Source organism: Salmo trutta, chromosome 25 (assembly GCF_901001165.1).
Source record: "Salmo trutta chromosome 25, fSalTru1.1, whole genome shotgun sequence".
Lineage (NCBI taxonomy): Eukaryota > Metazoa > Chordata > Actinopteri > Salmoniformes > Salmonidae > Salmo > Salmo trutta.
In genome coordinates, this window is record NC_042981.1 from 34,265,844 (window position 1) to 34,291,413 (window position 25,570).

A 25,570-nucleotide genomic window follows, 5' to 3' on the forward strand; every position below is an offset into this window, starting at 1 on the left:
TATAGTATAGAGTGGTGGGGCGGGGCTGGGCCTGGGAGTAGAGGCACTATTCTGCATGCACAGCACCAGATCAGACCTGATGGTTGACTCATAGCAGTGTGGAGAGGCTGTGACAGGCTGAGATCTCACCCCATCACTGATCTACCTCATTCATCGTCTCGGTCTGAAACTTCACAGGGGAGATACATAGAGACCCAAAGGAGAAGTAGCGGTAGACAGCGCTGGGCTCATCTCATCAATATTGCTGGCGGTTCAAAAAGAAGGCTGCACACAATCCAGCATAAGCAAACAAATACAAAAGCAGAAACTTATACTGGGGGAGTGAATGAGGCTGACACATTAAAGGATTCTGGGAAATATAAGCCTTGCCTGTGTCAGTATGACTTAATCCTGTAGCTCCTCCCACAATAGAACTTGCTGCTATGCTCTGTGTCTGTCTTTGAAAGCTTGTTCAACTCCAGCTTATGTTATCCAGGAGAAAAAAGGGGGGGGAGAAGACGGCTCGATAAAGCGCAATTAGACATCTCCTTAAGCCTCTTATGTGCGGACGCCACTTCTTCAAACGGAATCAAATCCATGTTCTGAAAGTGTATGCAGTATTATTTGTAAACTGTCTTTGTCATATGGAGAGATGCAGCAGCTTGGGTAAGCTTTAATAACTGCTCTCCTCTCCCCTACAGTGAGGGAAATAGAAGCAGGAAAACTCTATATAAAAGACTAGTTCAAACTAAATAATCCCTGTGCACTTTTCAGCCTTTCCTGAATGCAGCAATTTCTGCTGTATATGGCAAGAAATAGCAACACATTTTTTCATAAGCAAAGACAGGCTTAATCTCAAGTATTGGATATTTGGATGATATCAATAAAGAGGGGTAAGATTAGAGGCAAGGAAAGTATCAGCCAGATATTCCAGCCCTTCCGAGTGTTTTTTGACAGGATGAAGAGAGAGGACTGCGGCAATAGTTCTTAATGTAAAAGGCGGGAATCTCAGTATTGTAGTTAGATCTGTGAGTGCATCATTGGGAACGCGTACATTCACAGTCTCTCATTGTTCTCCTCAAGACGTTCTCATCTCAGATAGAAACGCTCAATAATAAATAAAAAAAATTCACACTCAATGGTGCATTTAAAGGCTTCTGACCCGTTGGCCTAAGCCATTCTACGTAAGAGACAGGAGAACAGTGCCGGTGGATACAGGAATGCAGCCGATATAACTGTGTCCTTGCCTTTCACAACCTAGAGTAGTGCAATTGTTTTTTTTAAACACACACTCACAAACACGCTCACATACCGTATGTACACAGACACACACAGGGTCATTGTTTCAGTGACTTGTTACTCACCAGGTTCTGCTGACACAACCAGTAAAACTGCTGGAATTTCTGAGACATGAGGAGCTGAGCACTGCCCACCGCACTCCTGATTTTACCTAGGACTGAAAGACAGACGTTCAACTGATCATCTGTTATATGAAAGGCTTGCGAGTCTCTATGGGAGAAAACGTCTGCTAATTGACTGTACATTATGACTCCTATCCCACTCACTGTCCTCAGAGAGGTCGTTCTCCTCCGCCTCTGCCTCCATCTCTTTACACCATCCCTCCATCCTCTTGGTCTCTGCGTGGAGCAGCTGCATGAACCAGCTTCCATCCCTCAGCAAGGCGGGGGACGTCCGGCCCGACTCGCCCGACGACTCTGCTGGCTCCCTGGGGGAGGGGGGCTCTAGCTGCCAGGTGGTCTCGTTGGAGGTCTGCTGGGGGCAAGGGGGCTCCGTAGGGGTCCGGTAGTCCTCCCGGTAGCTGAAGAGGCCCTGGGTGCGGACGGTGCGCACCCCATACTGGGTGGGCGTGCTGGGCTCAGAGTGCCCCCCTAGGAAGCCCCCTCCAAATTGTAGGCCCTTGTCCTCCATGGTGGGAAACCCCTCCATCTCCATGTCAGCCTGCACGGAGGCTGTTACACTATTGGAGCGCTTCAACCTGCCCTGCCCTCTGAGACACAGATTAGGGAAAGCAAATATTTAGGCCATCAAGGGATATTGTAAACAAACACACACAGGTAGAGAAAGAGGAAAGGCTGGTGACTTTAATAACAACACATTGTTAAAGATTAGCACAAATCCAGAAATGGGAAAAAGAACCTATTAAAAAAGTAATTTTACCGTCTGTCAGCTTCCACCTGGATCCCCACAGAATGGTATTCCTTCGACCCTTTACTTTCCGAGTCCGAGTCGGTGGCTGCTTCCACCTAATGCAGCATAATAACATAGCAACAGTATTCTCATTATTACCGCTCCCAGATGTCCGTGGGGTTATTGGTTTGGGGCCGGCACTGCACCTCCTCAACTCTAAGCGGCCTGTCAGAACATAACTGCAATGTGATTTATGGAGGCAGAGAACCCAACCGAACACAACCAGTTTGTCCACACCCTCAGCACAGTGATTTTATACCAACAACAAGCTGCCGTGGTGGAGATACACAGTGGTGGTAGTTTAAAAAAAAAGAAACCTATTACAAAACCTGATTAGGGAGTTAGCGAGGTGTGATCACCAGGGGTTTGGTGTGTGACACAGACACATAGATTTTGGTTAGTGTTCATTGGTGCATGGTGCTGGCCAGGGATGATAGAGACTGATCCCCGTTTGTCCTGAGGGTGCACGGATCCTCTTACTGAGCCCCACCCTCACTAGACTGACTCTCTCCATATGATTGGCACCCTTAATAAAGATGAGCAAAAAAAGACTGCATTACAAAAATATGGTGGGGCATCTCTGATGTTATGGGACTGTTTTGCTTCCACTGGTACTGGGGCCCTTGTTAAGGTCAACGGCATCATGAACTTTACCAAGTACCGTGGCATTTTAGCCAAAAACTTGGTTGCCCTAGCCAGGAGGCTGACACTTGGCCACAAGTGGATCTTCCAGCAAGACAATAACCCAAATTGAGCAATTGCATTAGTATAAAATAATATAATTTCCCAATTTTTTGGAGCATGAAATATAGCTCAGTGGTTGTATTATTCATTTTATAGTCTTTTTTTAATCATTTTATCAAAGCTGCCAATAATTATGGATCTGACTGTATTTCAAACAAAAACCATGCATCCTGTATGGCTGGCCCTTTATTAGATGTATTGTCAATAAAGGTTTTATCCTGAAGTTACATATAACCTACAGTCTGCATGGACTAGTAATATTTGGGAGGCAGGTGTGTGTGATAGTTAGAATTAGTCCTTGAGGAGCCCACTCCCAGGCTGTCTCTCTGATGAGTAACACAAGTGTGAGAACAGCACACTTCTAATTTTACAATTTACTATATGATTAGCAGGGTAATTTGAAAATCAATTCATCCACATTTTAATCCTCCTTCCCTCTGAGAGATCACACCTTCCCCCAGTTCTGAGTTAATGGCCTGACCCTGACAGAGTGTTCCAGCCGACGCAGGCAGAATCCTGACTAGGGCCAGCTTGGAACGGCTGTCTGTCTGAGAGCCTTAAGCCTTAAAAGCTCCAAACTCACATTAATAACTCTTTAGCTTTAAGTGGTTTGAAATGAATGGAGGAGTGTGTGTTCATGTCTAGCAGGCACGTGCATAGATAGAGCCCTTTTGCCCTTTTACTAAATACTTTTTATTAAATGTTTTGTCTATTTTCTTTCTTGCAACTATAAATGCAACAAATTGCCTATCAAACTACATCATTTCTCATGAACTCATTCATCTTGACAAAATGTCCCCTCCACCGCCCTTCTGCCACCACGAGCGTGGCAGTGCCTTGCTGCACTCTTCCTCGTCACACGCACATCCGCCGGGCAGTGAGTTTGAAATGAATACCGCAAGTAGGTGTGCTTCGCAATTGCTATCATGTGTCGTCTCACGGACAGGGACAGGGAAGAAACCAACAGCAATTTGCATCTGTCAATAGCAGAACAAATTCAAATCAAGTAAAGACTAGTGAGTTTGTTGTGACAGCATAGCCTCATTAACTAGCTCATTCATCTAGCCTATACTAGCGATGATCAGCTGATACAACCCACCCCGTAGTGGTTTGAGCAAAGAAGTAGTTATTCTTCCAGCTTCCTTTCATCTGAGGTCAAATGTAAACTATGTTACACTGCAGAGTAGCCTGGTACAAACAGCACAACAAGTGACAGTGCTCTGACCCCCCCCACCCCTCCCCCCTTGTCTTTCCCAGAAAGAAAGTCAGCGGTGAGTTGCTGCTGGTTGAGGTGACCTCTGTAACTTTCTGGCACAAAGCAAAGTCCATTTCAGAGAGACTGCTGCTCTATGATGGATGAGGAGAGGAGATATTTTGGAGAGCCCGGGCAATGTTCAAAGTGTGCTGGCAGAGACAGAAAAAAAAACTGGTTTGGTGAACACACACACACCATGCTGCACACACACACACTACGCTACACATATACTACACACACTGCACAGGTGTGAAAACTTTGGAAACTGTAGGCATCAGCATTTCACTCAGACATGGCTTAGTCTCACTGAGATGAACGTAGGTTGGTAGTGAGAGTAAGGTCCTGCTACCGGATCCATTCTTACACTGTCCTAATACGGACACTGTACACTTTAATGGCCCCCAGAAGATGAGGGGTCAAAACTCAAACACAGCGGGGTCAAAACTCAAAGTGCAGAAAGGGTCAAAGGCTAAGGATTAAGATTGGGGTCCTGCCGGAAGTAAGGGGTGAAAGGTGAAATTATAGGCTTTAGGCTACACTTCCAGAGGTTAATTATACTGTACTGTATATCCCCAGGAGGTCTGTGATGATGCAGGTGAATTTACATTTATCTTACTACATTGGCCAAATACTAGTGGCACAGTTTAAAGACAAACTTTGGAGGAGGTTTTGATGCATTTTTTGCGTTGCATGCAGCCCTTCTGGTTGTTTCAATAACCGTGGACCTTCACACTGCCAGCCATCACTAATCAAAATGCTTCTGTATTTTACACACATCACTGGAGCCAATTTGAAAACCGATATAATTCAGGCCCACCACGATGAGCGTAACGACGTTCAGCTCAGCCACTTAAAATCATCATCATTCATCCTCTAGGATAGGCTGCCTGATCATCTCTGGGTGACTGAGACTCACCTGTCTCCACAAACAAGCAGAACAACTCTAATATTCTCTATTGATGAAAGGCTGTGTGCAGTCTGAAGGGATGTCTGTCTACCGGTCTGTCTGTTTTATTCAGGGACATGGACACATCTGTCACGCCCTGACCATAGAGAGCCCTTGGTTCTCTATGGTGTAGTAGGTCAGGGTGTGACTAGGGGGTGTTCTAGGTTACAGTGAGGGAAAAAAATATTTGATCCCCTGCTGATTTTGTACGTTTGCCCACTGACAAAGAAATTATCAGTCCATAATTTTAATGGTAGGTTTATTTGAACAGTGAGAGACAGAATAACAACAAAAAAATCCAGAAAAACCCATGTCAAAAATGTTATAAATTGATTTGCATTTTAATGAGGGAAATAATAATTTGACCCCCTCTCAATCAGAAAGATTTCTGACTCCCAGGTGTCTTTTATACAGGTAACGAGCTGAGATTAGAGCACACACTTAAAGGGAGTGCTCCTAATCTCAGCTTGTTACCTGTACAAACGACACCTGTCCACAGAAGCAATCAATCAATCAGATTCCAAACTCTCCACCATGGCCAAGACCAAAGAGCTCTCCAAGAATGTCAGGGACAAGATTGTAGACCTACACAAGGCTGGAATGGGCTACAAGACCATCGCCAAGCAGCTTGGTGAGAAGGTGACAACAGTTGGTGTGATTATTCGCAAATGGAAGAAACACTAAAGAACTGTCAATCTCCCTCGGCCTGGGCTCCATGCAAGATCTCACCTCGTGGAGTTGCAATGATCATGAGAACGGTGAGGAATCAGCCCAGAACTACATGAGAGGATCTTGTCAATGATCTCAAGGCAGCTGGGACCATAGTCACCAAGAAAACAATTGGTAACACACTACGCCGTGAAGGACTGAAATCCTGCAGCGCCCGCAAGGTCCCCCTGCTCAAGAAAGCACATATACATGTGTAACAGTGTAGGTTCCGTCCCTCTCTTCGCCCCAACCTGGGCTCAAACCAGGGACCCTTGCACACATCAACAACTGACACCCACGAAGCATCGTTACCCATCGCGCCACAAAAGCCATGGCCCTTGCAACGCAAGGGGAAACCCTACTTCAAGTCTCAGAGCGAGTGACGTCACTGATTGAAACGCTATTAGCGCGCACCACCGCTAACTAACTAGCCATTTCACATCGGTTACACATGACCGTCTGAAGTTTGCCAATGAACATCTGAATGATTCAGAGGACAACTGGGTGAAAGTGTTGTCGTCAGATGAGACCAAAATGGAGCTCTTTGGCATCAACTCAACTCGCCGTGTTTGGAAGAGGAGGAATGCTGCCTATGACCCCAAGAGCACCATCCCCACCGTCAAACATGGAGGTGGAAACATTATGCTTTGGGGGTGTTTTTCTGCTAAGGGGACAGGACAACTTTACCGCATGAAAGGGACGATGGACGGGGCCATGTACCGTCAAATCTTGGGTGAGAACCTCCTGGGTGAGAACCTCCATTGAAAATGGGTCGTGCATGGGTATTCCAGCATGACAATGACCCAAAACACATGGCCAAGGCAACAAAGGAGTGGCTCAAGAAGAAGCACATTAAGGTCCTGGAGTGGCCTAGCCAGTCTCCAGACCTTTATCCCATAGAAAATCTGTGGAGGGAGCTGAAGGTTCGAGTTGCCAAACGTCAGCCTCGAAACCTTAATGACTTGGAGAAGATCTGCAAAGAGGATTGGGACAAAATCCCTCCTGAGATGTGTGCAAACTTGGTGGCCAACTACAAGAAACGTCTGACCTCTGTGATTGCCAACAAGGGTTTTGCCACCAAGTACTAAGTCATGTTTTGCGGAGGGGTCAAATACTTATTTCCCTCATTAAAATGCAAATCAATTTATAACATTTTTGACATGCGTTTTTCTGGATTCAAAATTAGAAACGTACAAAATCAGCAGGGGATCAAATACTTTTTTCCCTCACTGTATATATTTCTATGTTGGTGCTCTTGGTATGGTTCCCAATTAGAGGCAGCTGATGTTCGTTGTCTCTAATTGGGGATCATACTTAAGGATTCCCTGTTCCCACCTGCTTTGTGGGATATTGTTTTTGAGTGAGTGCATGTTGCACCTCAGTACTGCACGTTCGTTGTTTGTTTCTTGGTTTGTTTTAAGTTTCACTAAAAATAAAGATGTGGAACTCCAATCACGCTGTGCCTTGGTCCGTCTCTCCACACGAACGTGGCAACATCTGACGTCTGCAGACTGCGTGTGTGATCAAGCCCATTATTCTCAGGGTCACAGAGACAAGAGAGAGCGAGAGAAGAGAGAGCGGAAATAGAGTGAGAGATGGCGAGAGAGACTCAATCAGTAAAGCCTCATTCATGAGTTGAAAACAAATGAATGGATTGCAGTAAGATGACTCATCGGTGCCATTTTTAGACCTAGAGGAGAATGGGATGTGTGAGTGTGTGACTTTATGAATGTGTGGGTGTGTGTATGCACAATGTGTAGGCTTGTGTGTGTGTGTGTGTGTGTGTGTGTGTGTGTGTGTGTGTGTGTGTGTGTGTGTGTGTGTGTGTGTGTGTGTGTGTGTGTGTGCCCCTCACCTGTATCCCTATGGAGGAGCGTGGTGTTTTGAGGTACTCCTCAGCCTTGGATACCAGGATGGCTTTATCACAGGTTATCACTGAGCTGTGACTGTGACGATCTGTGGACGGGTGCCTCTTCCCAGACCTCAGCCCAGCTGCCTCCATGGCTATAGTCACGGCCTTGGCACTGTCCAGGCTGTCTGTGGAGTTATACAGGGCCCTGCCCAGGCTCAGGCCCAGCCCGTCCCCCCACCCTCGAGGGTGCCTGCCCTCATGGTACGTGTCCTGGGTGGACTCTGTACTGCTCTGGGCAGTGACGGATATGAGGGGCTTGGAGCCTGAGGTGGAGCGGGGTGGGACCGGTGGAGGGGTCGTCTTCTTGTAGTTGTTCGTGTACGTGACCGCTGAAAGATAAGAGGTCAAAGTTAAAAGGAATGCACAGTTGAAGTCAGAAGTTTACATTACACTTAGGTTGGAATCATTAAAACTCGTTTTTCAACCACTCCACAAATTTCTTGCTAACAAACTATAGGTTTGGGAAGTTGGTTAGGACATCTACTTTTTGCATGACACAAGTCATTTTTCCAACAATTGTTTATAGACAAATTATTTCTCTTATAATTCACTGTATCACAATTCCAGTGGGTCAGAAGTTTACATACACTAAGTTGACTGTGTTTTTAAACAGCTTGGAAAATTCCAGAAAATTATGTCATGGCTTTAGAAGCTTCTGATAGGCTAATTGACATCATTTGAGTCAATTGGAGGTGTACCTGTGGATGTATTTCAAGGCCTACCTTCAAACTCAGTGCCTCTTTGCTTGACATCATGGGAAAATCAAAAGAAATCAGCCAGGACCTCATAAAAAAAATTGTAGACATCCACAAGTCTGGTTCATCCTTAGGAGCAATTTCCAAATGCCTGAAGGTACCACGTTCATCTGTACAAACAATAGTACGCAAGTATAAACACCATGGGACCACACAGCCGTCATACCTCTCAGGAAGGAGACGCGTTCTGTCTCCTAGAGGACTATTGGTGCGAAAAGTGCTAATCAATCACAGAACAACAGCAAAGGACCTTGTGAAGATGCTGGAGGAAACAGGTACAAAAGTATCTACATCCACAGTCAAACGAGTCCTATATCGACATAACCTGAAAGGTTGCTCAGCAAGGAAGCTTTTTGGAGAAATTTCCTCTGGTCTGATGAAACAAAAATAGAACTGTTTGGCCATAATGACCATGGTTATGTTTGGAGGAAAAATGGGGGGGGCTTGCAAGCCGAAGAACACCATCCCAACCGTGAAGCACGGGGGTGGCAGCATCATGTTGTGGGGGTGCTTTGCTGCAGGAGGGACTGGTGCACTTCACAAAATAGATGGCATCATGAGGTGGGAAAATTATGTCGGTATATTGAAGCAACATCTCAAGACATCAGTCAGGAAGTTAAAGCTTGGTCGCAAATGGGTCTTCCAAATGGACAATGACCCCAAGCATACTTCCAAAGTTGTGGCAAAATGGCTTAAGGACATCAAAGTCAAGGTATTGGAGTGGCCATCACAAAGCCCTGACCTCAATCCTATAGAAAAATGTGTGGGCAGAACTGAAAAAGCATGTGCGAGCAAGGAGGCCTACAAACCTGACTCAGTTACACCAGCTCTGTCAGGAGGAATGGGCCAAAATTCACCCAACTTATTGTGGGAAGCTTGTGGAAGGCTACCCGCAACGTTTGACCCAAGTTAAACAATTTAAAGGCAATGCTACCAAATACTAATTGAGTGTATGTTAACTTCTGACCCACTGGGAATGTGATGAAAGTAATAAAAGCTGAAATAAATAATTTTCTCTACTATTATTCTGACATTTCACATTCTTAAAATAAAGTGGTGATCCTAAGACAGGGAATTTTTACTATGATTAAATGTCAGGAATTGTGAAACTGAGTTTAAATGTATTTGGCTAAGGTGTATGTAAACTTCCAACCTTAACTGTATATTATACCCACATTTTTGGACACAATTAGCTTTTACCACATGTAGGCCAAATTATTTGATATTTTTAAAAATGAAGCCTGATGAAGTAATGTAAGTCAGCTAGGTATTTTTATATTTGTATGAGAGGGCTAGTAGGCCTAATTTTTGATAGGCTAACGTTACTTGATGAGGACAGGCTGTTAGCAACTCTGCCTTTGTCTTGAAGCTAAAATGTAATGAGTATTGCCTTCAGATGAGAAAATAAACCCTTTATTTTCTGCACGTCCTTGTGTATTGTTGCATTATTCAAGAGTGTGATGTGGTTTGGTTCCATTTTTCAATCGTGTAATATCTTAAAATAAAGTGGTCATCCTAACTGACCTAAGACAGGGAATTTTTACGTGGATTAAATGTCAGGAATTGTGAAAAACTGAGTTTAAATGTATTTGTCTAAGGTGTATGTAAACTTCCGACTTCAACTGTATATGTATATGTGGTAGTTGAAGTAGGTGAGGTACTGTAGGGCTTTGCCGTTGACTATCAGAGAGAGGAAAGGCCACTGAGTGCTATTCACTGTGGAGGGTTCACAGCCCTTCTCCTAACATGTATTTGATGAGCAGTGGATTCTAAGAGAATACGGTTTTAAATCCACAGACATGGACTGCTGGACTAATAAATTACTTTGGGTTTGATGTGTCCTCTTCTTTAAAACAGAGCTTTGTAGGAGCAGCCTAATACAAACAGCTTGTCCATTTAAAGAACATCTAATGATCAAAGCCCAGAGTGGTCTTGGCTCATCAGAACTCTCAGAGAGGGAATGAGGAACGCCCTGAATTATACAGTAGGTCAGCACTTTGTTTCCCATTCTCAAAATTATCTCAAAGAGGTCACCAAGATGAGTCAGTAGAGAGAGAGTGTAACAAAGAACAGATTTAAAAAAAAAAGAGATAGACATGGAGGGAAAGCGAGAGAACAAGAGAGATAGAGAGAAAGAGAGGGTGAGGAAGAGAGCGAAAGAAAGAGAGAAAGAGAGAGAGAGAGATGATTCAGCAGAAGGACAAAAATAGACACATTATTACTAAGCAAGTCATGCAATGGGGACTCATAGCTCTTGCCCCCATCTTGGCATTGTTACTTAGCATTTAGCCTGTCCCTTCACGTCCAGGCACAGTTTGAGGCATGTACACAAATATATATAGATATTTTTTAATTCAACAAGAACAAATGATTTCAAATTAATATTGAAATGCAGAAAAGCCTGTGGGTTGCTTGTAAAAGGAAAGAAGTATCTTAGGACCTGAAGGTCAGAACTACAATGGCAACCATACCAGGCAGACAGGCGGTTTACTTTACCTTTAAATCACACAATAACTAACCAGACAGAAAACCTGCTCTTCATCTCCATGACAACAACATGGACACATTTTCTTCACACTAAACAAGAACATTGTGCTGACAAGAATGCTGCTGAGTTAAGTGGTAAACTGTGCTTTCTGAATAGAACAATAGTAACTGTTTTTTCTTTCAATATTTTCTTCAAACTCAAGAGGATTTCTTATGGAAAACTTTAGCATTACAAATTCATCATGCTGAATCGTTTTGTGGTTAAACACCCCAAACACACACACACATCCAGTTTAATTAACTTGAGACACAATGAGTGTGATTCAAGTGCTCGGTCTCTGTTAGGGAATCTCAATTTATCAGGTCTGAATTGTATGCTAATACTAGAGAGAGCGAGGGACTTGAGGGACGTGACATTAAGAGCATTTCTTCCAGATTAAATTGATCACTCTCAGAAAACAGTGCTTTATTTCACAGGCTTTTAAGGATATGTAAATTATCTGGGAAGTGGATGGATGGAGAACTCTATTATCATCACTGTCAAGAGTGTCCCAGCCCAAAAAACAAAACAAAAACTAAGATGGGAACTACCTCAGACACTAACTAAACCTACTTCAGAGAGAGGGGAGGGGGAGAGAGAGAGAGCCCTTAGCGAGTGCCTAGAGAGAGAGCAGAGAGAGAGAGCATGAAGCGAGTGCCTAGAGAGAGAGCAGAGAGTATGGAGAGCAGGAGCACAGGGGCATGGAGAGAGAGCATGGAGAAAGCAGGGAGAGAGATCATGGAGAGAGAGCACAGAGAGAGAGAGAGGGACAGAGCACAGAGAGAGCGAGAGAGAGAGAGAGAGAGAGAGAGAGAGAGAGAGAGAGAGAGAGAGAGAGAAAGCACGGAGAGCAGAGAGAGAGAGAGCATTGAGAGAGACAGAGCTCTAGTCAGACAGGACAGGACAGAAGAGAGAAGTGTGCCAGACACCAGTTACTTCCTCTCTGTCACTCCATAGCTGACAGCACAGCATCTGCCACGGTGGCTGATATAAATATCCTTGCCTGAACTCCATCCTTTAAAACAAAATGACTTGACAAAGTGCTCTGCCCGCCATATGGTTCAGTAAGGCCCAAGGAAATAAACATAGAAACCTTGGCCTGTACAGAGGAGAAGGGTGGTGTGTGTGTGTGTGTGTGTGTGTGTGTGTGTGTGTGTGTGTGTGTGTGTGTGTGTGTGAGGTGGGTTGCTGCAGTCCTGGCTGGACCTGGGTAGAGAGAGAGAGGGGGCATGAGGGGTGTCTGGTTGAAGGGAGGGGTAGAGGGAGGGAGGCAAGGGGGCTCATAACTGACAGACCATCAGTTATGTGGGCCAATGTCCGGAAAGTGTTCGTCATCGATAGAGCACTCACGACATCTCTCACTCCCTCAGCCCGTTTCAGGAGGGGGAGAGGATAACGGCGTAGAAGAGGAGTGGGTGCGGGACCATTTTACATTCCACTGTCGTTTTTCAATCTACCTTTGAGATAAAGACTTGTGCCTGATGAATCAATAAGGTAGAGAGATGCTCAAGGAGAAAACAGCCAGGAGTGACCAAACAAGAACACAGAGATAGAGATAGTCACTGGGTCTTAGCAGTAAAACAATGTGGTGGTGTTGCTGTGTTTTGTCTTGATGAATTTGATAAGCCTGTGTGAGGGTGAGACTGCTCTTTCACAGCATTTTAACTGTATTTCATGAATAAATGATAATGACGCTGGTTCAAAACATATTATTCATCACCACCTATTGGCTCGGACAGGAGGTTTACCTGGGGTTTCGTGGGTCGTCCGGTCAATGGTGCAGGTAGAGGGAAGGCGGAACTGGATCCCTGAAACAAGCCATCCAATCACATTCAACATCCTGGTCACATCTGCCTAGTGCCCAGAACATGCACCAATCACAGTACACTATACAGAAAAACAGCTACGTACTGTAAGTGTCCACAGAGACAGGATGACAATGGCAGATAAATCAAGGATAAAGTATCAATTCAAACACGATGATTGGATTGTGAGGAAGCAGCAGAATACTTTTTCCTTCAACAGTAAAATACAGGTAACTGCCAAAATAAAGGAAACACCAACACAAAGTCTCTTAATAGGGTGTTGGGCCACCACAAGCTGGCAAATCAGCTTCAATGCACCTTGGCATAGATTCTACAAGTGTTTGGAACTCTATTGGAGGGATGCAACACCCTTCTCCATGAGAAATTCCATCATTTGGTGTTTTGTTGACGGTGGTGGAAAATGCTGTCTCAGGTGCCGCTCCAGAATCTCCATAAGTGTTCAGTTGGGTTGAGATCTGAGAAACGCACACACACACACCCTAAGCATGATGGGATGTTAATTGCATAATTCATTTAGGAACCACACCTGTGTGGAAGCACCTGCTTTCAATATCCCTCTGTATCCCTCATTTACTCAAGTGTTTCCTTTATTTTGGCAGTTACCTGTATATTCACACAGTGAAAAGAATGGTGACATTTGTGGCCATCTATCCATAGAAATATGCACTCAGAAGATAAGGCTTTTGGCTAATAATTAGCTGATTAAAGTTTTGGTTCCTTGATGATTACATAGATTAATTTAGTTTTTAACTAGCAATCAGATGTACAGTACACTTTCAAATGATTTAAATGTGAAATGAAAGATCTGTTCTTATACAAGATATGACCCTAGTTGACCCTGGAAACTGTAATAGGATCAGTAAGAGGCTATGAGAAGACGTACAAAGAAGAAGCAAATCCCAGCAATCACGGTGAGACATTTACGCATCACTCCCAAACTAAAGCAGCTGAGATCATTGGCTGGCTGGTAGACGGCATTAGCATCCTTGTAAGAAAACTGAGCGTTTAGCATGGCTAAACAGAAAAGAATGAATGATGGGATGGGCAGTTAAAGGTATGGGCATTGGCAAGCATGGCTCACCTTCCTGGGTGGGCTTAGAAAAATAACTTCATGCACTGCCATGTTGATGAGCACTTTGAGGATTGCTAAGCAACGAACGGAACGCCACAGTAGGCAATGAGGGTGGAAGAAGAAGAATCTCTTCACGTTCCTAACTTGACGGTAAGCAGTAGGTGATAGTAATAAAAATAACTACTAAATGAGAGCATTTTAACTTCCAGTTATCAATGTTGGGTAAAATAGCCCATCCAAAACAACTAAGAACATTCTAGGCTGATCACTCGCTGTGAGGTGAAGTTCTCTACACCGACACTCTCATTAAATCATATGCGTCAGAGGTGTGTTCATGTTGCATCAAATGTTGCTGTCCTAATATGAACACCATACAATTGGTATGTCATAACATCTTGGCCTGCTTCTAGATGACACTGTATCTAATGAAACATCCAACAATGCAGCAACAGAGAAAGGAAGTCTGATGTATTAGGCAGTGGAAAGGAAGTAAATGAATGTGACAATACAACCTAATTAACTTCTCTCCTGTGAAAACCTTGTCAGATTCAGCCAATTGATCTAACTTTTCTAAACGGCAGCACATGAAAATAAGGAATTAAGCACAGTTTCTGCTCAAAACAATAGGACAGAGTATCACTTCTTAGACTCAAATACATTTCTAATCAAATACATATCTAATCTTTTTTTCTCCCAGTGTACTTTATTAGGGCCCAGGATTTAATGGGCTATTTCATACACAGATCCTTAATAAGGATAGCACAGAAGTCTCGTGTTTCATCTGGTTGGTGCCTTGCTGGTAGCAGAGCTGTCGTTCTATATTTTCAATAGTTTCTGGGATCTGTTCCCAACACTGGACACAAAAATATACGACCCAGCACCAAACGCAGTACAGTAGGTGTCAAAATAATACGTCTTCAGAATCATCATAACCATGCAGTTTATCATCATCACTATCTCGGGTCTCCGGGTCAATAATGTCACCAGTAATTCTTAGAAATAATCTGGTGATTTACATATTGTGTCGTATACAAAAGGATGAACATTAACATTTGGATACACTTGAGTAGCAGCTGTTAGAATGACATTCCCAGTCTTTGGTTCCTGAGCATGAGGATGATCAGCGACAGTAGAGACACAGCAACATCACTCCCCTGCGGCAGACAGACAGACATGACCTCCATGCCATTGCTACCTGGGGATGGATGGAGTTGACACTGGAAGGGAAACATCCCAACAGATGTCTTTGAAGCTTCTGTCAAATATCTGTTGATGTCAACAGTGTAGGTGTTGGACAAGACTGACTAAACTGACAAAAGAAAGGGATAGGCATAGTAACGGTGTGTGTGTGTGTGTGTGTGCATGTGTGCTAGCACTCTGGTACCCTGTAAACCATGACCTACAAGGACCTGTACATTGCTAGACATGACCGCCTTGTCGACCTGACAGCTAGTGAGGTGAGACCGGTAGTCTCCCCAACGGCACACATCCTTAAACATTCTTGTGTAAGTTAGTTTGATGTTGATGATAATGCATTTTCCTGTGTACCAAATACCCCAGATATTGTTGTTGTAGAGGAGGCCAGATGGAGGTGTTAACATGGAGCAGGCCTTTGGTGACACGCTTCTTAAATACCAGCCCCTCGTATCAAGCTTGGACAGCCTTGGTGCAAGCTAGTAGCACTGATAGTTGGCCGTCTTGGCCACATACATAGGCTTACAGTTTGTGGCCTCCAGATTGCAGGCCTGCCAAAGACTAAAGAAAAGCAATTGGCTTGGTACTGCTCTGTTTCAGCTGTTATGGGCAGCCTAGCTGTTGGAGAACAAGGTGCTTTCTGTATCCTTAAGAGTCCATGCATACAAAAAACTGTTGACATGTTTGAATCCTTGTAAAAATGTTCTTGAATGTAATGTGATTTGTGGATTCAAATTGTCTTTAAAGTGTGTGTGCATATGTATCTGTGGTGTGTTTCTGCATGTGTACAAAACATATAGTATTCCCAACAGTCCAAACAGCTACTGAGTACTTCTGTTCCATAATCAGATTTTATGAACAATGTCAATTCCCGAGGTTCCCGTTTGTTCCTATAGAGTAAATCAAATTGCTCATATGATCCAACAGCTAGTCTTTGGGATTTATGGTTATATGATAACTGCCCAGATTTACTTTGCTCCATTCCAGAGTGACATTGAACAGAAAACTCAAGATATGTCATGGAAAAACAATATATCCACAGAAAAACAATGTGTCCACAGTCAGAGCAAAGATTGTCAAGAACCATAAGCAAAGGGCAGTCTATTGAGTCTACCACAGAGCTTCACAGAGTCTTTGGTAAAACATGTGGTAAATGCCATTTGTGAGAGACGACAGACTCATCGATTAAAAAGTATACACTCATTACTAGTCCTCTTAAAGAACTGTAAGAACAGTTCATGTCAATGTTCACTAATGCTAATAGCAGTTCAGAATGCTTTGGTCCATCAGTTCAAGCCAAGTGCAATCGAAGTCTGATGTACATTCAACTTCTTTGATTGTTCATCACATTCTTATGGTACATTCCATTCAACTATGTGGTTGCTGCCACTAATGTAGTCATTTAATGTCAAACCACATTAATGGGCAGGGGGTTATCCTACGCAATAGGAAACATTCATACAGAGCTTTACGTGGACATGATACCCAGAAAATGCACTGCCTTTGGACATCAATACTAAATGTTCCCATGCCGTAATCTGCTACCGATCATTCATCGCCACATTATTCTTACTGTTCAGAGTGTCAGAGACATGTATGTTATCTCCGCACTGTTGTACTCATATCTCCCACTCCATAGCTCTACACTAGAACTCCTCTTCATGGACCGTGGTTCCCACTGGGGAGCCTTCTGCTGCCACCTGTCCCACAGAAAGTCCTGGTCACAGTGAGACTTCCCTGGGTTGTCAGGAGTTGTCTCCCCCTCTGGATCTCCAGGGTCCTCAACGACATCCATGCCAGAGGTATCTGTGGCTTCCCCTGTGGCATCCTCTGGCTCCATGGGTGCCATCTCAAATGGGGACAAGCTAATGCTAGCTGGGTCTTGTAATAATAGTAGTGGATCTAGGCCTAGGATGACTGGTTCTGGGTGGCACATCGTGGCTGGGTCCAGGGCTACTGAGTCTGGGGTGAATGGACTGTCCAGTCCGAAGGAGACCAGACCAGGTGAATGTACTGTAACTTGGTCCTGTGGTTCTGGATCTTCAGGGAACTCAGTAGGTAGGTATTCATGCATTTGATCTAATCGGTACTCCATAGCTGGGTCCACAGATACTGATTCCATTTGGTATATAGAGGTTTGGTCCGGACTGGGGGGGCTCAGAGAAACTGGCTCTGGTGGTGTGTACATGGCGATTGGGCTGAGATCTGATGAACTCACACTAACGGTCTCCAGAGGTTCTGGCGGATCCAAGAAGACTGAGTCCAGATCAGATTCATCTGAGGAATTGAAGGTGGTTAAGTCCAAATGGACCATAAATGGATCAGATGGGCAATAAGTGGCCTGGTCCTCTGATTCTGGACAAGGTGGCCATTCTGGCTCCAGAGAGTCATCAAACTCATCAAACGAGTCGATGGTGACTGGATATGCATGCACTACTATTTCCGATGAGAAAATGTCTAAATCTAAGGGGATTGGATCTGGCAGGTCTGGAAAGCAGACAGTGGCTAGGTCTTGTGATTCTGAATCAGGTGGGATCAGACACACATCCAGGGGTTCTAAATCAGTTGGGCTCTCTGGAGTAACTATGACAGTTGGGCAAATGGTAACTGAGTATTGATCAAGTTTCTCTGATGAGTACACATTAGTAGGGGACAGTGGTTTTATTTCTGGCTCTGTTGAGACTATGGGGCCTGGGCCTAATGGTTCAGGGTCTGGCAGACACACAGGAACTGGGTCTTGAGACATTGGATTTTTCTGGCGCACAGTATCGTCTTTCACAGATTCTGAATCTGATGCAGACAAGTCAGAGTCTGACTCTTGTGGTGGGGACACAGTGACCTCAGGTACTGGATATGGTAGGTGCATAATTCTTGGTTCTGGGACTAGGGGTTTCACATTAAGTGAGTCAATTGATCCTGTATCTGAGGTGTTCAGATTAACTGGGTCCAGCTTGTCTGTTTCTTCAAGGTACACATTAGCTACGTCTGTGGGCACTGGATCTGGAGAGCACAAAGCCTCCAGTTTTGATAGCCTCTTCGTGTTCTGGTCTAGTGGTTCTGGGCAAACCACAGTGTTTGATGAGTTTACTGGCACTGATTCTGGTTGGATCATGGTGACTGGATCCACAAGTAATGGATCTAGAGTGATCGGGATAGAACCCTCCACAAACAGCGATGCCGGACGCCTTAGAATGGCTGGGTCCATTGAGATCTGTTTAGGAAGACGGCGCCTCACGATGGCCTGCTTCTCCTGCATCTCTCCCTCCTCAGGACAGTTGACGGCTGCGTCCGCCGTGCTCTGTCTCACCAGCACCTTGCTCCTGGCCTGCGTCCCTACTGACAATTGAGCCACTTTAGTCTGTTTCCCAGCCGCTCCTGTTCCCCCAGACGCCCCAGGCTGTGGAGACCACGTGTTGTAGTGCTGCGTGAAGCTGTTGAAGTTACTATTGAAGGCCCTGAGCTCAGTGCACAGGTCCCTCCTGAGATCAGACAGCTCACGACGCATGGCCGACACTTCCTCCTTCCACTGCATGCTGATGGTTGCAGCCAATTGGGCCGACTCCTTGATACTGGCCTGGATTGCTTTGGGTGAGGGCCTCTCTGGGGCCTGGACGCTAGCTTTAGGGGGCCTGAACAGTCTGGGTGAAACAGGGGGCCCAGACTGGGGTTTGGCTGTAGCACCGATACTCTCTTGGCGGTACAGTCTGTCTCTTCTGATAGGGCAGCCTAGATCGTCATGGGCCAATGGGCCTGTGTCTGCCACGTCTCGATGTACACTGGCCTGGTACTCAGGTAAGCTAGTGGCTTCCTGTGTATATTTTCCCTCTGGAAGACAAACGTAAATATGTGTAGTATGTCATCAGGCCACAGGTGTGAGCAGCTGGAGAGAATGTGCTATCAGAGCCACAAAGCACAGAAATCAAATCATGCAGTTTTTAGGTTAAGAAATGTATGAGTCAAAATAAGACTTGAAATTGGCCTATATCTTTAGTGTCTAAAAATCATTATTACAGTATGTGCTTGAATCTACAATGCTACATAAGGAAACCTTCAGGAACACAAACTAAATGTTCATAGTCCCATTTTGACTCATATTTCTGATTATGGTTTACACTGCCTTCCCAATCTGAAATGAACCTATATCATGCATGCTTCTCATCTTTTCACTGCACAGAGACAGCCCCCAAAACACATGACAAAGAATAAGACACTGTTAAAACCTACTGTATGCATGGTATTCAAAACCTCTGGAAGATTGACCACATATGACACAGGTGTAACTTTGTGCACTGGAAAGAAGCAAAGATGAACATCCCCGCCTCTATCAGGAAGTATAGTATGAACCCTATTGAATTTCATGACGTCCAGTATAACCTATCTACCTGAACTCAGAGGGGAGAACCAATCACCCAAAGACTCCTGACATCAGACACACCCCACTCTCCACACCATAGATTACATGAAATTGCAATTATACATTTTAAGATGCTGTTTTAGTTTGTTGAGAAAGCAGTGTAAATAACCTGGAAAAAGTCTATCAAAAGCACAATTCTCCAGATGGTCACACCTTCTCTTAACCCTTCCCATATATCATTGGTAGAACTACATGGCAGAAAGAATGGGTACAACTGAAAAACCGTCAATCCTCTTGTTGTGTTTGTGCAGATCCAGGAATGGAAAACAATAGCATGCCTACTATTTCTCCTCTGGCGAAGCAGGTGACCTTACGGGGACTGTTTGCTGAAGTGCTTTTTAGTCACTCAGTGTCACACTCGCAGTTAATTTTATTTCACACTAAAAAAAAAAATATCATTTTTGTGACCTCAATTTTGTTGACCAGCGCAGTTATTACCCACCACATCTGTAGGAACTGAACTGTAGAATCTGTGGGAGAGAGAACTCAAAGCACAAGGTGTGTCCATCACTTTGTGGTTTGTAAGTACAGGTAGATAAAGCTGTGGTAAACCCATTCAGTCATGAAGACTCTGGAGTTGAAGGACTGTTCATCTCAGACTTTTTCCCCTGCCCAGAGTGTCAGTCAAGCTGAAAACACACCCAAAGCACCCGTGGCTTATCATGAAATGAGGCTTAGAGTCAGATTGTGCTCAAGGCGAACAAATCCATCTAGTAAAAGAAAAACCAAAGGGAGAATAAAATCCATCATTGCCTTAATCTGAAAAGGTCTCATGATATAACGTTCACTTCATGGACCTGCAGAATGATTTCAATAGGGTTCATAACTTTACTCTCTGATATGAATGATGAATGAAGATATGAATTACTGTATTGAAAATGCAATATGATGGATTGGCTCAAAGCAACTCATAAACTGTACTTGAATACAATTTTTATATCAACAATCAGGAAATATGTAAAAGTGATTCATGCAAACGTATGAAGCCATTTCATAAAGCATTTCAAGAGCAGAGCATCACAAGAAATCTCATGTGCATGCTCTTAACTTCATCAATCTCACTTGATACAACATTTTGATATTTACAAATGGTAACCGTCTAAATTTATGTATAAGGATTACTTTGCATGGCTATTTAAACACATCATTCACTTTGGATACAAGCTGTCATCTTAATCAATTGTCCATACACTACTGTATACTTTATGCGTGGTGTCTGTCTATGTGCTGCAGTCCCCTCCTTCCCTGTTGGTCTTACCTGTGGTGGACCTGATGGTGGAGGTGACAGTGGAGGAGGTCATGGTGGGGATGCAGTCATCATCCTGGGAGTAGCCAGCCTGGATGGCCCTCAGGTAGCTGTGACTCCGTGTCCGGAAACAGCCGGGCAGGTCCAGAGCCTCCACAGCCTGGGATTCCACCTCACTGAACACCGACTCACATACTGACTCAAACTGACCGTTTATATCTGTCTCACTCACCTGCAGGAGAGAACAACAGGGAGAGAAAGGTTCAATTCACATTTTTCACTTTCCTTTTAATTTTTGCCATCGTGGGAAAAACTTAATTGGTTGTTTACAAAGTTTGGAGTTATGCTCTTTTCTTCCACTTAATAGAAAAGTGTTTGATTGAAATGGGTGCCAGCTAATTGCCAGAGAGCAAATGTTTGAAAAGGATAGCGTCTGCAGAGAGGTAAACAAAATTGCATTGTTCAAATTCGGGTTTAATTTGAGCATTTTCTTGATACGCAATTACTTTGTGAAATGTCAAGCCTATGAGTTGCTCAGCAGGACAATGTTCTTTGCTTGTTGTTGTTTTTCTCAGTTTCTTCAGTTTGCCGCAGTAGCTCACATTATGCATTCTGTAAGCTAGATCTATGATGACATTTTTAAAGGATTGGAGGAATTCAAGGTCATATTCTGTAGTGGCATAGCATACTGTATGAGTGTTAGTTCCCTCTGGATCCCCTGAGAGAATGTGAGTCCTGACCTCGACAGAACCATTATTTGGCAATCTTATTATCCTCAGACAGATATGCATCTTGTGATTTAAAGATATCAATTTAGGGAAAATGAAATGGTCCGATTCTATCTCGCCATTGCTATTTGGCAATCTTTAAAATCAGAGATAAAGATCCTGTTCTATTGAAAGATGTATTATCTTGTAATAACCTCAGCAGGGTGCCGTGGAGGCAGAGATAGACCCAGAGAATTAGGGGGAGAGAGGTTGAGCTTTTAAGACTTCGGACAAATCAATACACCCCGACTTTAAGAGAGAGATTTTGATCTTAAATGAACATAAACCAGAGACATAACATACTCCATTTGGCTTGTACACATTAAAATGGATTTAATGTCCATTCTAAAGTGCCCTTCTAGCCAATCAGAAACGAGTATTCAACAATGCCATGGTATAAGATCAAAGTACCTGGATCTAAGGGAGGTTAAAGACAGCATTGAATAAAGGAAGAGAGAAAGAATGCGAAATCCATTGACAGGAGCCAGAGTCAGAGCAGACGGCCGCCGCGATATCTGACATAAGACAATGACAATATCCTGGACATATCATTGTTATAGGCCAGAGACTCACCTGGCTGACCTGGCTAACACAGCTGGCCTGACTGAGAGTGCTGACCGCCCGCATGTAGCTCTGGTTCCTGGAGCGGAACTGGGCTGCTGGGAGAGGTGGCTGCTGGGATTTGTAGTTGGTGGAAGGCTCCAGGGCCATGCTGCGGTGGTGGGGGTGCATGTCTCTTGAGGTCTGCAAGTGGTAGTTCTGACTGAATGGAGAGAGAGAGAGAGAGAGAGAGAGAGCGAGAGAGATACGACAGAGAGAGAGAGAGAGCGATAGAGACACACAGAGAGAAATAAAGACAATAGTCATCAAGGTGCCGTAGAAATGAGCTTAATAGTTTGATTAATAAACAAGTAATTTGACACAGTTGTTACAAAGGAGGAAAAAACTGAAGTGTTATTAACTTCATGGCAGACATCCTCTGGGCGAACTGAACTTCAGACTGAGACTGATTATGACATTGCATTCCACAGGAGAGGTGGATCTTCCTCACCCCACTAAACCATTGCTGTGCTCAACAGTGTCCTCGAAATGGCAATTCGATTTGCTATTGTGCTGAAACATTCAATCAACGCTTGAAGATTAGGTAAATGCTAATTAGGAGCTAGTTAGCAAGCAGAGCAAGAATTTCTGAGAGAGCAGGAGAGTCAGCCAGGTCAATTAAATGTGCTTCCCCAGAAGGGCAACATAGCCTTTAGTCACGGAGTCACAGAGAGGTTGGACTAGGACTGCTGTCAGAATGATCGGACCAAAATGCAGCGTGTTCGTAGTTCCACATATTTTATTTAACGTGAAACTGAAATGCAAATATTAGAAATACAAAAAACAACAAACCGTGACACAGAGAGGAAAACACACTACTCAAAATTAATCACCCACAAACACAGGTGGGACAAACATCAACATAAATATGACCTCCAATTAGAGGTAACGAGGATCAGCTGCCTCCAATTGCAGATCAACCCAAACAACACCAACATAGAAATACAAAACTAGAAACTGAACATAGAAATACAAAAACAGACAAACACCCCCTGTCACGCCCTGACCTACTCTACCATAGAAAATAACAACTTACTATGGTCAGGATGTGACAACTGCTAGCATGACATGTTAAGTGCAAATAGACAGATGGAGGAAGAGATGGAAAGAGAACAGGTAGGTGAGGAAAGCATAGGAATACAAAATAAGTACACCTAATGTCAGATAGGGACGAGTAAGCAGTTTTCTAGACTTTGTGTACGAACAAAAATTGCTATTTTTTAGTGTGACTAATGCCAGTGTGATTAAAATCCTGCCACTCCCTCAATAACTGTCAGAGATGGACCTTTTACATGTATACAGCGTTCATAGACTATATCAATCATTCACACACTGTATGGCAGGTTATCCCTAAATGAGACGACATCCAGAGATGAGTCTAGGAATAAAGTGGATTCAGGTGCAGAGGCTCAGTTAAACTAACTAATATACGATTAAAAACAAAGATTAGACACCGGTCAAGACCAGCTACCACTGATACATTCAATGGCAGTTAAAGACAGAACAGAATCCGTGTTGTCAATATAGCTAAGAGCCCATGTAGGTTAGACAGAGCCTTTGTTGTGTTCTACGATGCTGTATGGCTTGGCGGCATGGCAAGAGAAATAGGAGATTGGCCTGGCTGTCACGCCCTGACCATAGAGAGCCATTGTTTCTCTATGGTGAAGTAGGTCAGGGCGTGACTGGGGGGTATTCTAGTTGATTATTTCTATGTGGGGTTCTAGGTTACTATTTCTATGTTGGTGATTTGTATGATTCCCAATTAGAGGCAGCTGGTAATCGTTGTCTCTAATTGGGGATCATATTTAAGTAGTTATTTTTCCACCTGTGTTTGTGGGATCTTGGTTATGTGGAGTTGCCTGTGAGCACGCCATAGCGGCACGTGTTCGTGGCGCTTTATTGTTTTTGTGAGTTTAATTTAATAAAGATGTGGAACTCTACGTACACTGCACCTTGGTCTGAGTATGATTACAACGACGATCGTGACAGAAGATCCCACCACATCAGGACCAAGCAGCGTGTCCAGGAGAGAAGGTATCCTGGACTTGGGAGGAGATCTTGGATGGCAAACGCAGGGAGAGAAGGGAGGACTGAGACAACGCCGGGGTTCGCGGCCTCAAAGACAGCCCAAAAGACAGCTCGAATGTTTTGGGGGGCACACGGGGTGGTCAGCGGAGCCGAGGAATGAGCCAGAGACCGTCAAGGAGTCGAAGGAGGAACTCGCTGAAAGATTCCGGAGAGAGGTGGTGGTGATGAGAGAGCTGCAGCGTGGGCGTGCTGAGGAGCGTGACACCAGTCTGGTATCATCTGCACCGGTTTCACGTATCTGGCCTCCAGTGTGCCTCCCCAGTCCGGTACGTCCTGTGTCTCCTCCACTCACTCGCCCTGAAATGCGTGTCCCCAGTCCGGTGTGTCCTGTGCCAGCTCCTTGCACTCCCCGTGCGAGGTGTGTCATCGAACCGGTACCATTGATGCCGGTTCTACGCACCAGGTCTCCAGTGCGCCTCCACAGCCCAGTGCGTCCTGTGCCAGCTCCACGCACCAGGCCTCCAGTGCGCCTTCACAGTCCGGAACCTCCAGCGACGGTCAACGGTCCGGAACCTCTAGCGGGGGTCAACGGTCCGGCGCTTCCAGGCAAGGCGTCCAGTCCTGCTCCAGGGCAGGAGCCTCCCTCTGCGCCGATGCTCAGTTCAGATACGGTGTCCAGTCCAGCTCCAGGGCAGGAGCCTCCCTCTGCGCCGATGCCCAGTCCAAGCACGGCGTCCAGTCCTGCTCCATTGCCGGAGTCTTCCTCGGCGCCGATGCCCAGTCCAGACACGGCGTCCAGTCCCGTTCCATGGCAGGAGTCTTCCTCGGCATCGAGATCCAGTCCAGGCACAGTGTTCTGCCTGGGTCCATGGCTGGATCCGTGGGATGAACGGTTTCTGCGGTCCGCACCAGAGCCACCACCAAAGATGGTGGATCCGCGAGCTGAGCGTGTTCTTCGTCCCGCACCAGAGCCGCCCCTGATGCTGGTGGATCCGCGGGATGAGCGGGTACTTCGTCCAGTACCAGAGCCACCACCGACACTAATCACCCCCCTACCCTACCTATTTAGTTTCAGGTTTTGCGTCCGGGGTCCGCACCTTTGGGGGGGGGTACTGTCACGCCCTGACCATAGAGAGCCATTGTTTCTCTATAGTGAAGTAGGTCAGGGCGTGACTGGGGGGTATTCTAGTTTATTTCTATGTGGGGTTCTAGGTTACTATTTCTATGTTGGTGATTTGTATGATTCCCAATTAGAGGCAGCTGGTAATCGTTGTCTCTAATTGGGGATCATATTTAAGTAGTTATTTTTTCCACCTGTGTTTGTGGGATCTTGTTTATGTGGAGTTGCCTGTGAGCACTCCATAGCTTCACGTGTTCATTGCTCTTTAT

General features: G+C 44.8%; 1 protein-coding gene across 2 annotated transcripts in view; it reads right to left on the bottom strand.

Moving 5' to 3' along the window:
• LOC115162474 (disks large-associated protein 2) overlaps nucleotides 1–25,570 on the bottom strand; it is a 179,990-nt gene that overhangs the window by 2,092 nt on the left and 152,328 nt on the right. For both annotated transcript variants that reach the window (XM_029713806.1, XM_029713808.1), the window contains exons 5-11: nucleotides 22,127–22,316; nucleotides 20,799–21,018; nucleotides 12,783–12,842; nucleotides 7,696–8,081; nucleotides 2,158–2,243; nucleotides 1,545–1,987; nucleotides 1,344–1,435 (exon numbers count right to left, since the gene is read on the bottom strand). In XM_029713806.1, the coding sequence (XP_029569666.1) occupies nucleotides 1,344–1,435; nucleotides 1,545–1,987; nucleotides 2,158–2,243; nucleotides 7,696–8,081; nucleotides 12,783–12,842; nucleotides 20,799–21,018; nucleotides 22,127–22,316 (1,477 nt within the window). The remainder of the gene's footprint in view (nucleotides 1–1,343; nucleotides 1,436–1,544; nucleotides 1,988–2,157; nucleotides 2,244–7,695; nucleotides 8,082–12,782; nucleotides 12,843–20,798; nucleotides 21,019–22,126; nucleotides 22,317–25,570) is intronic.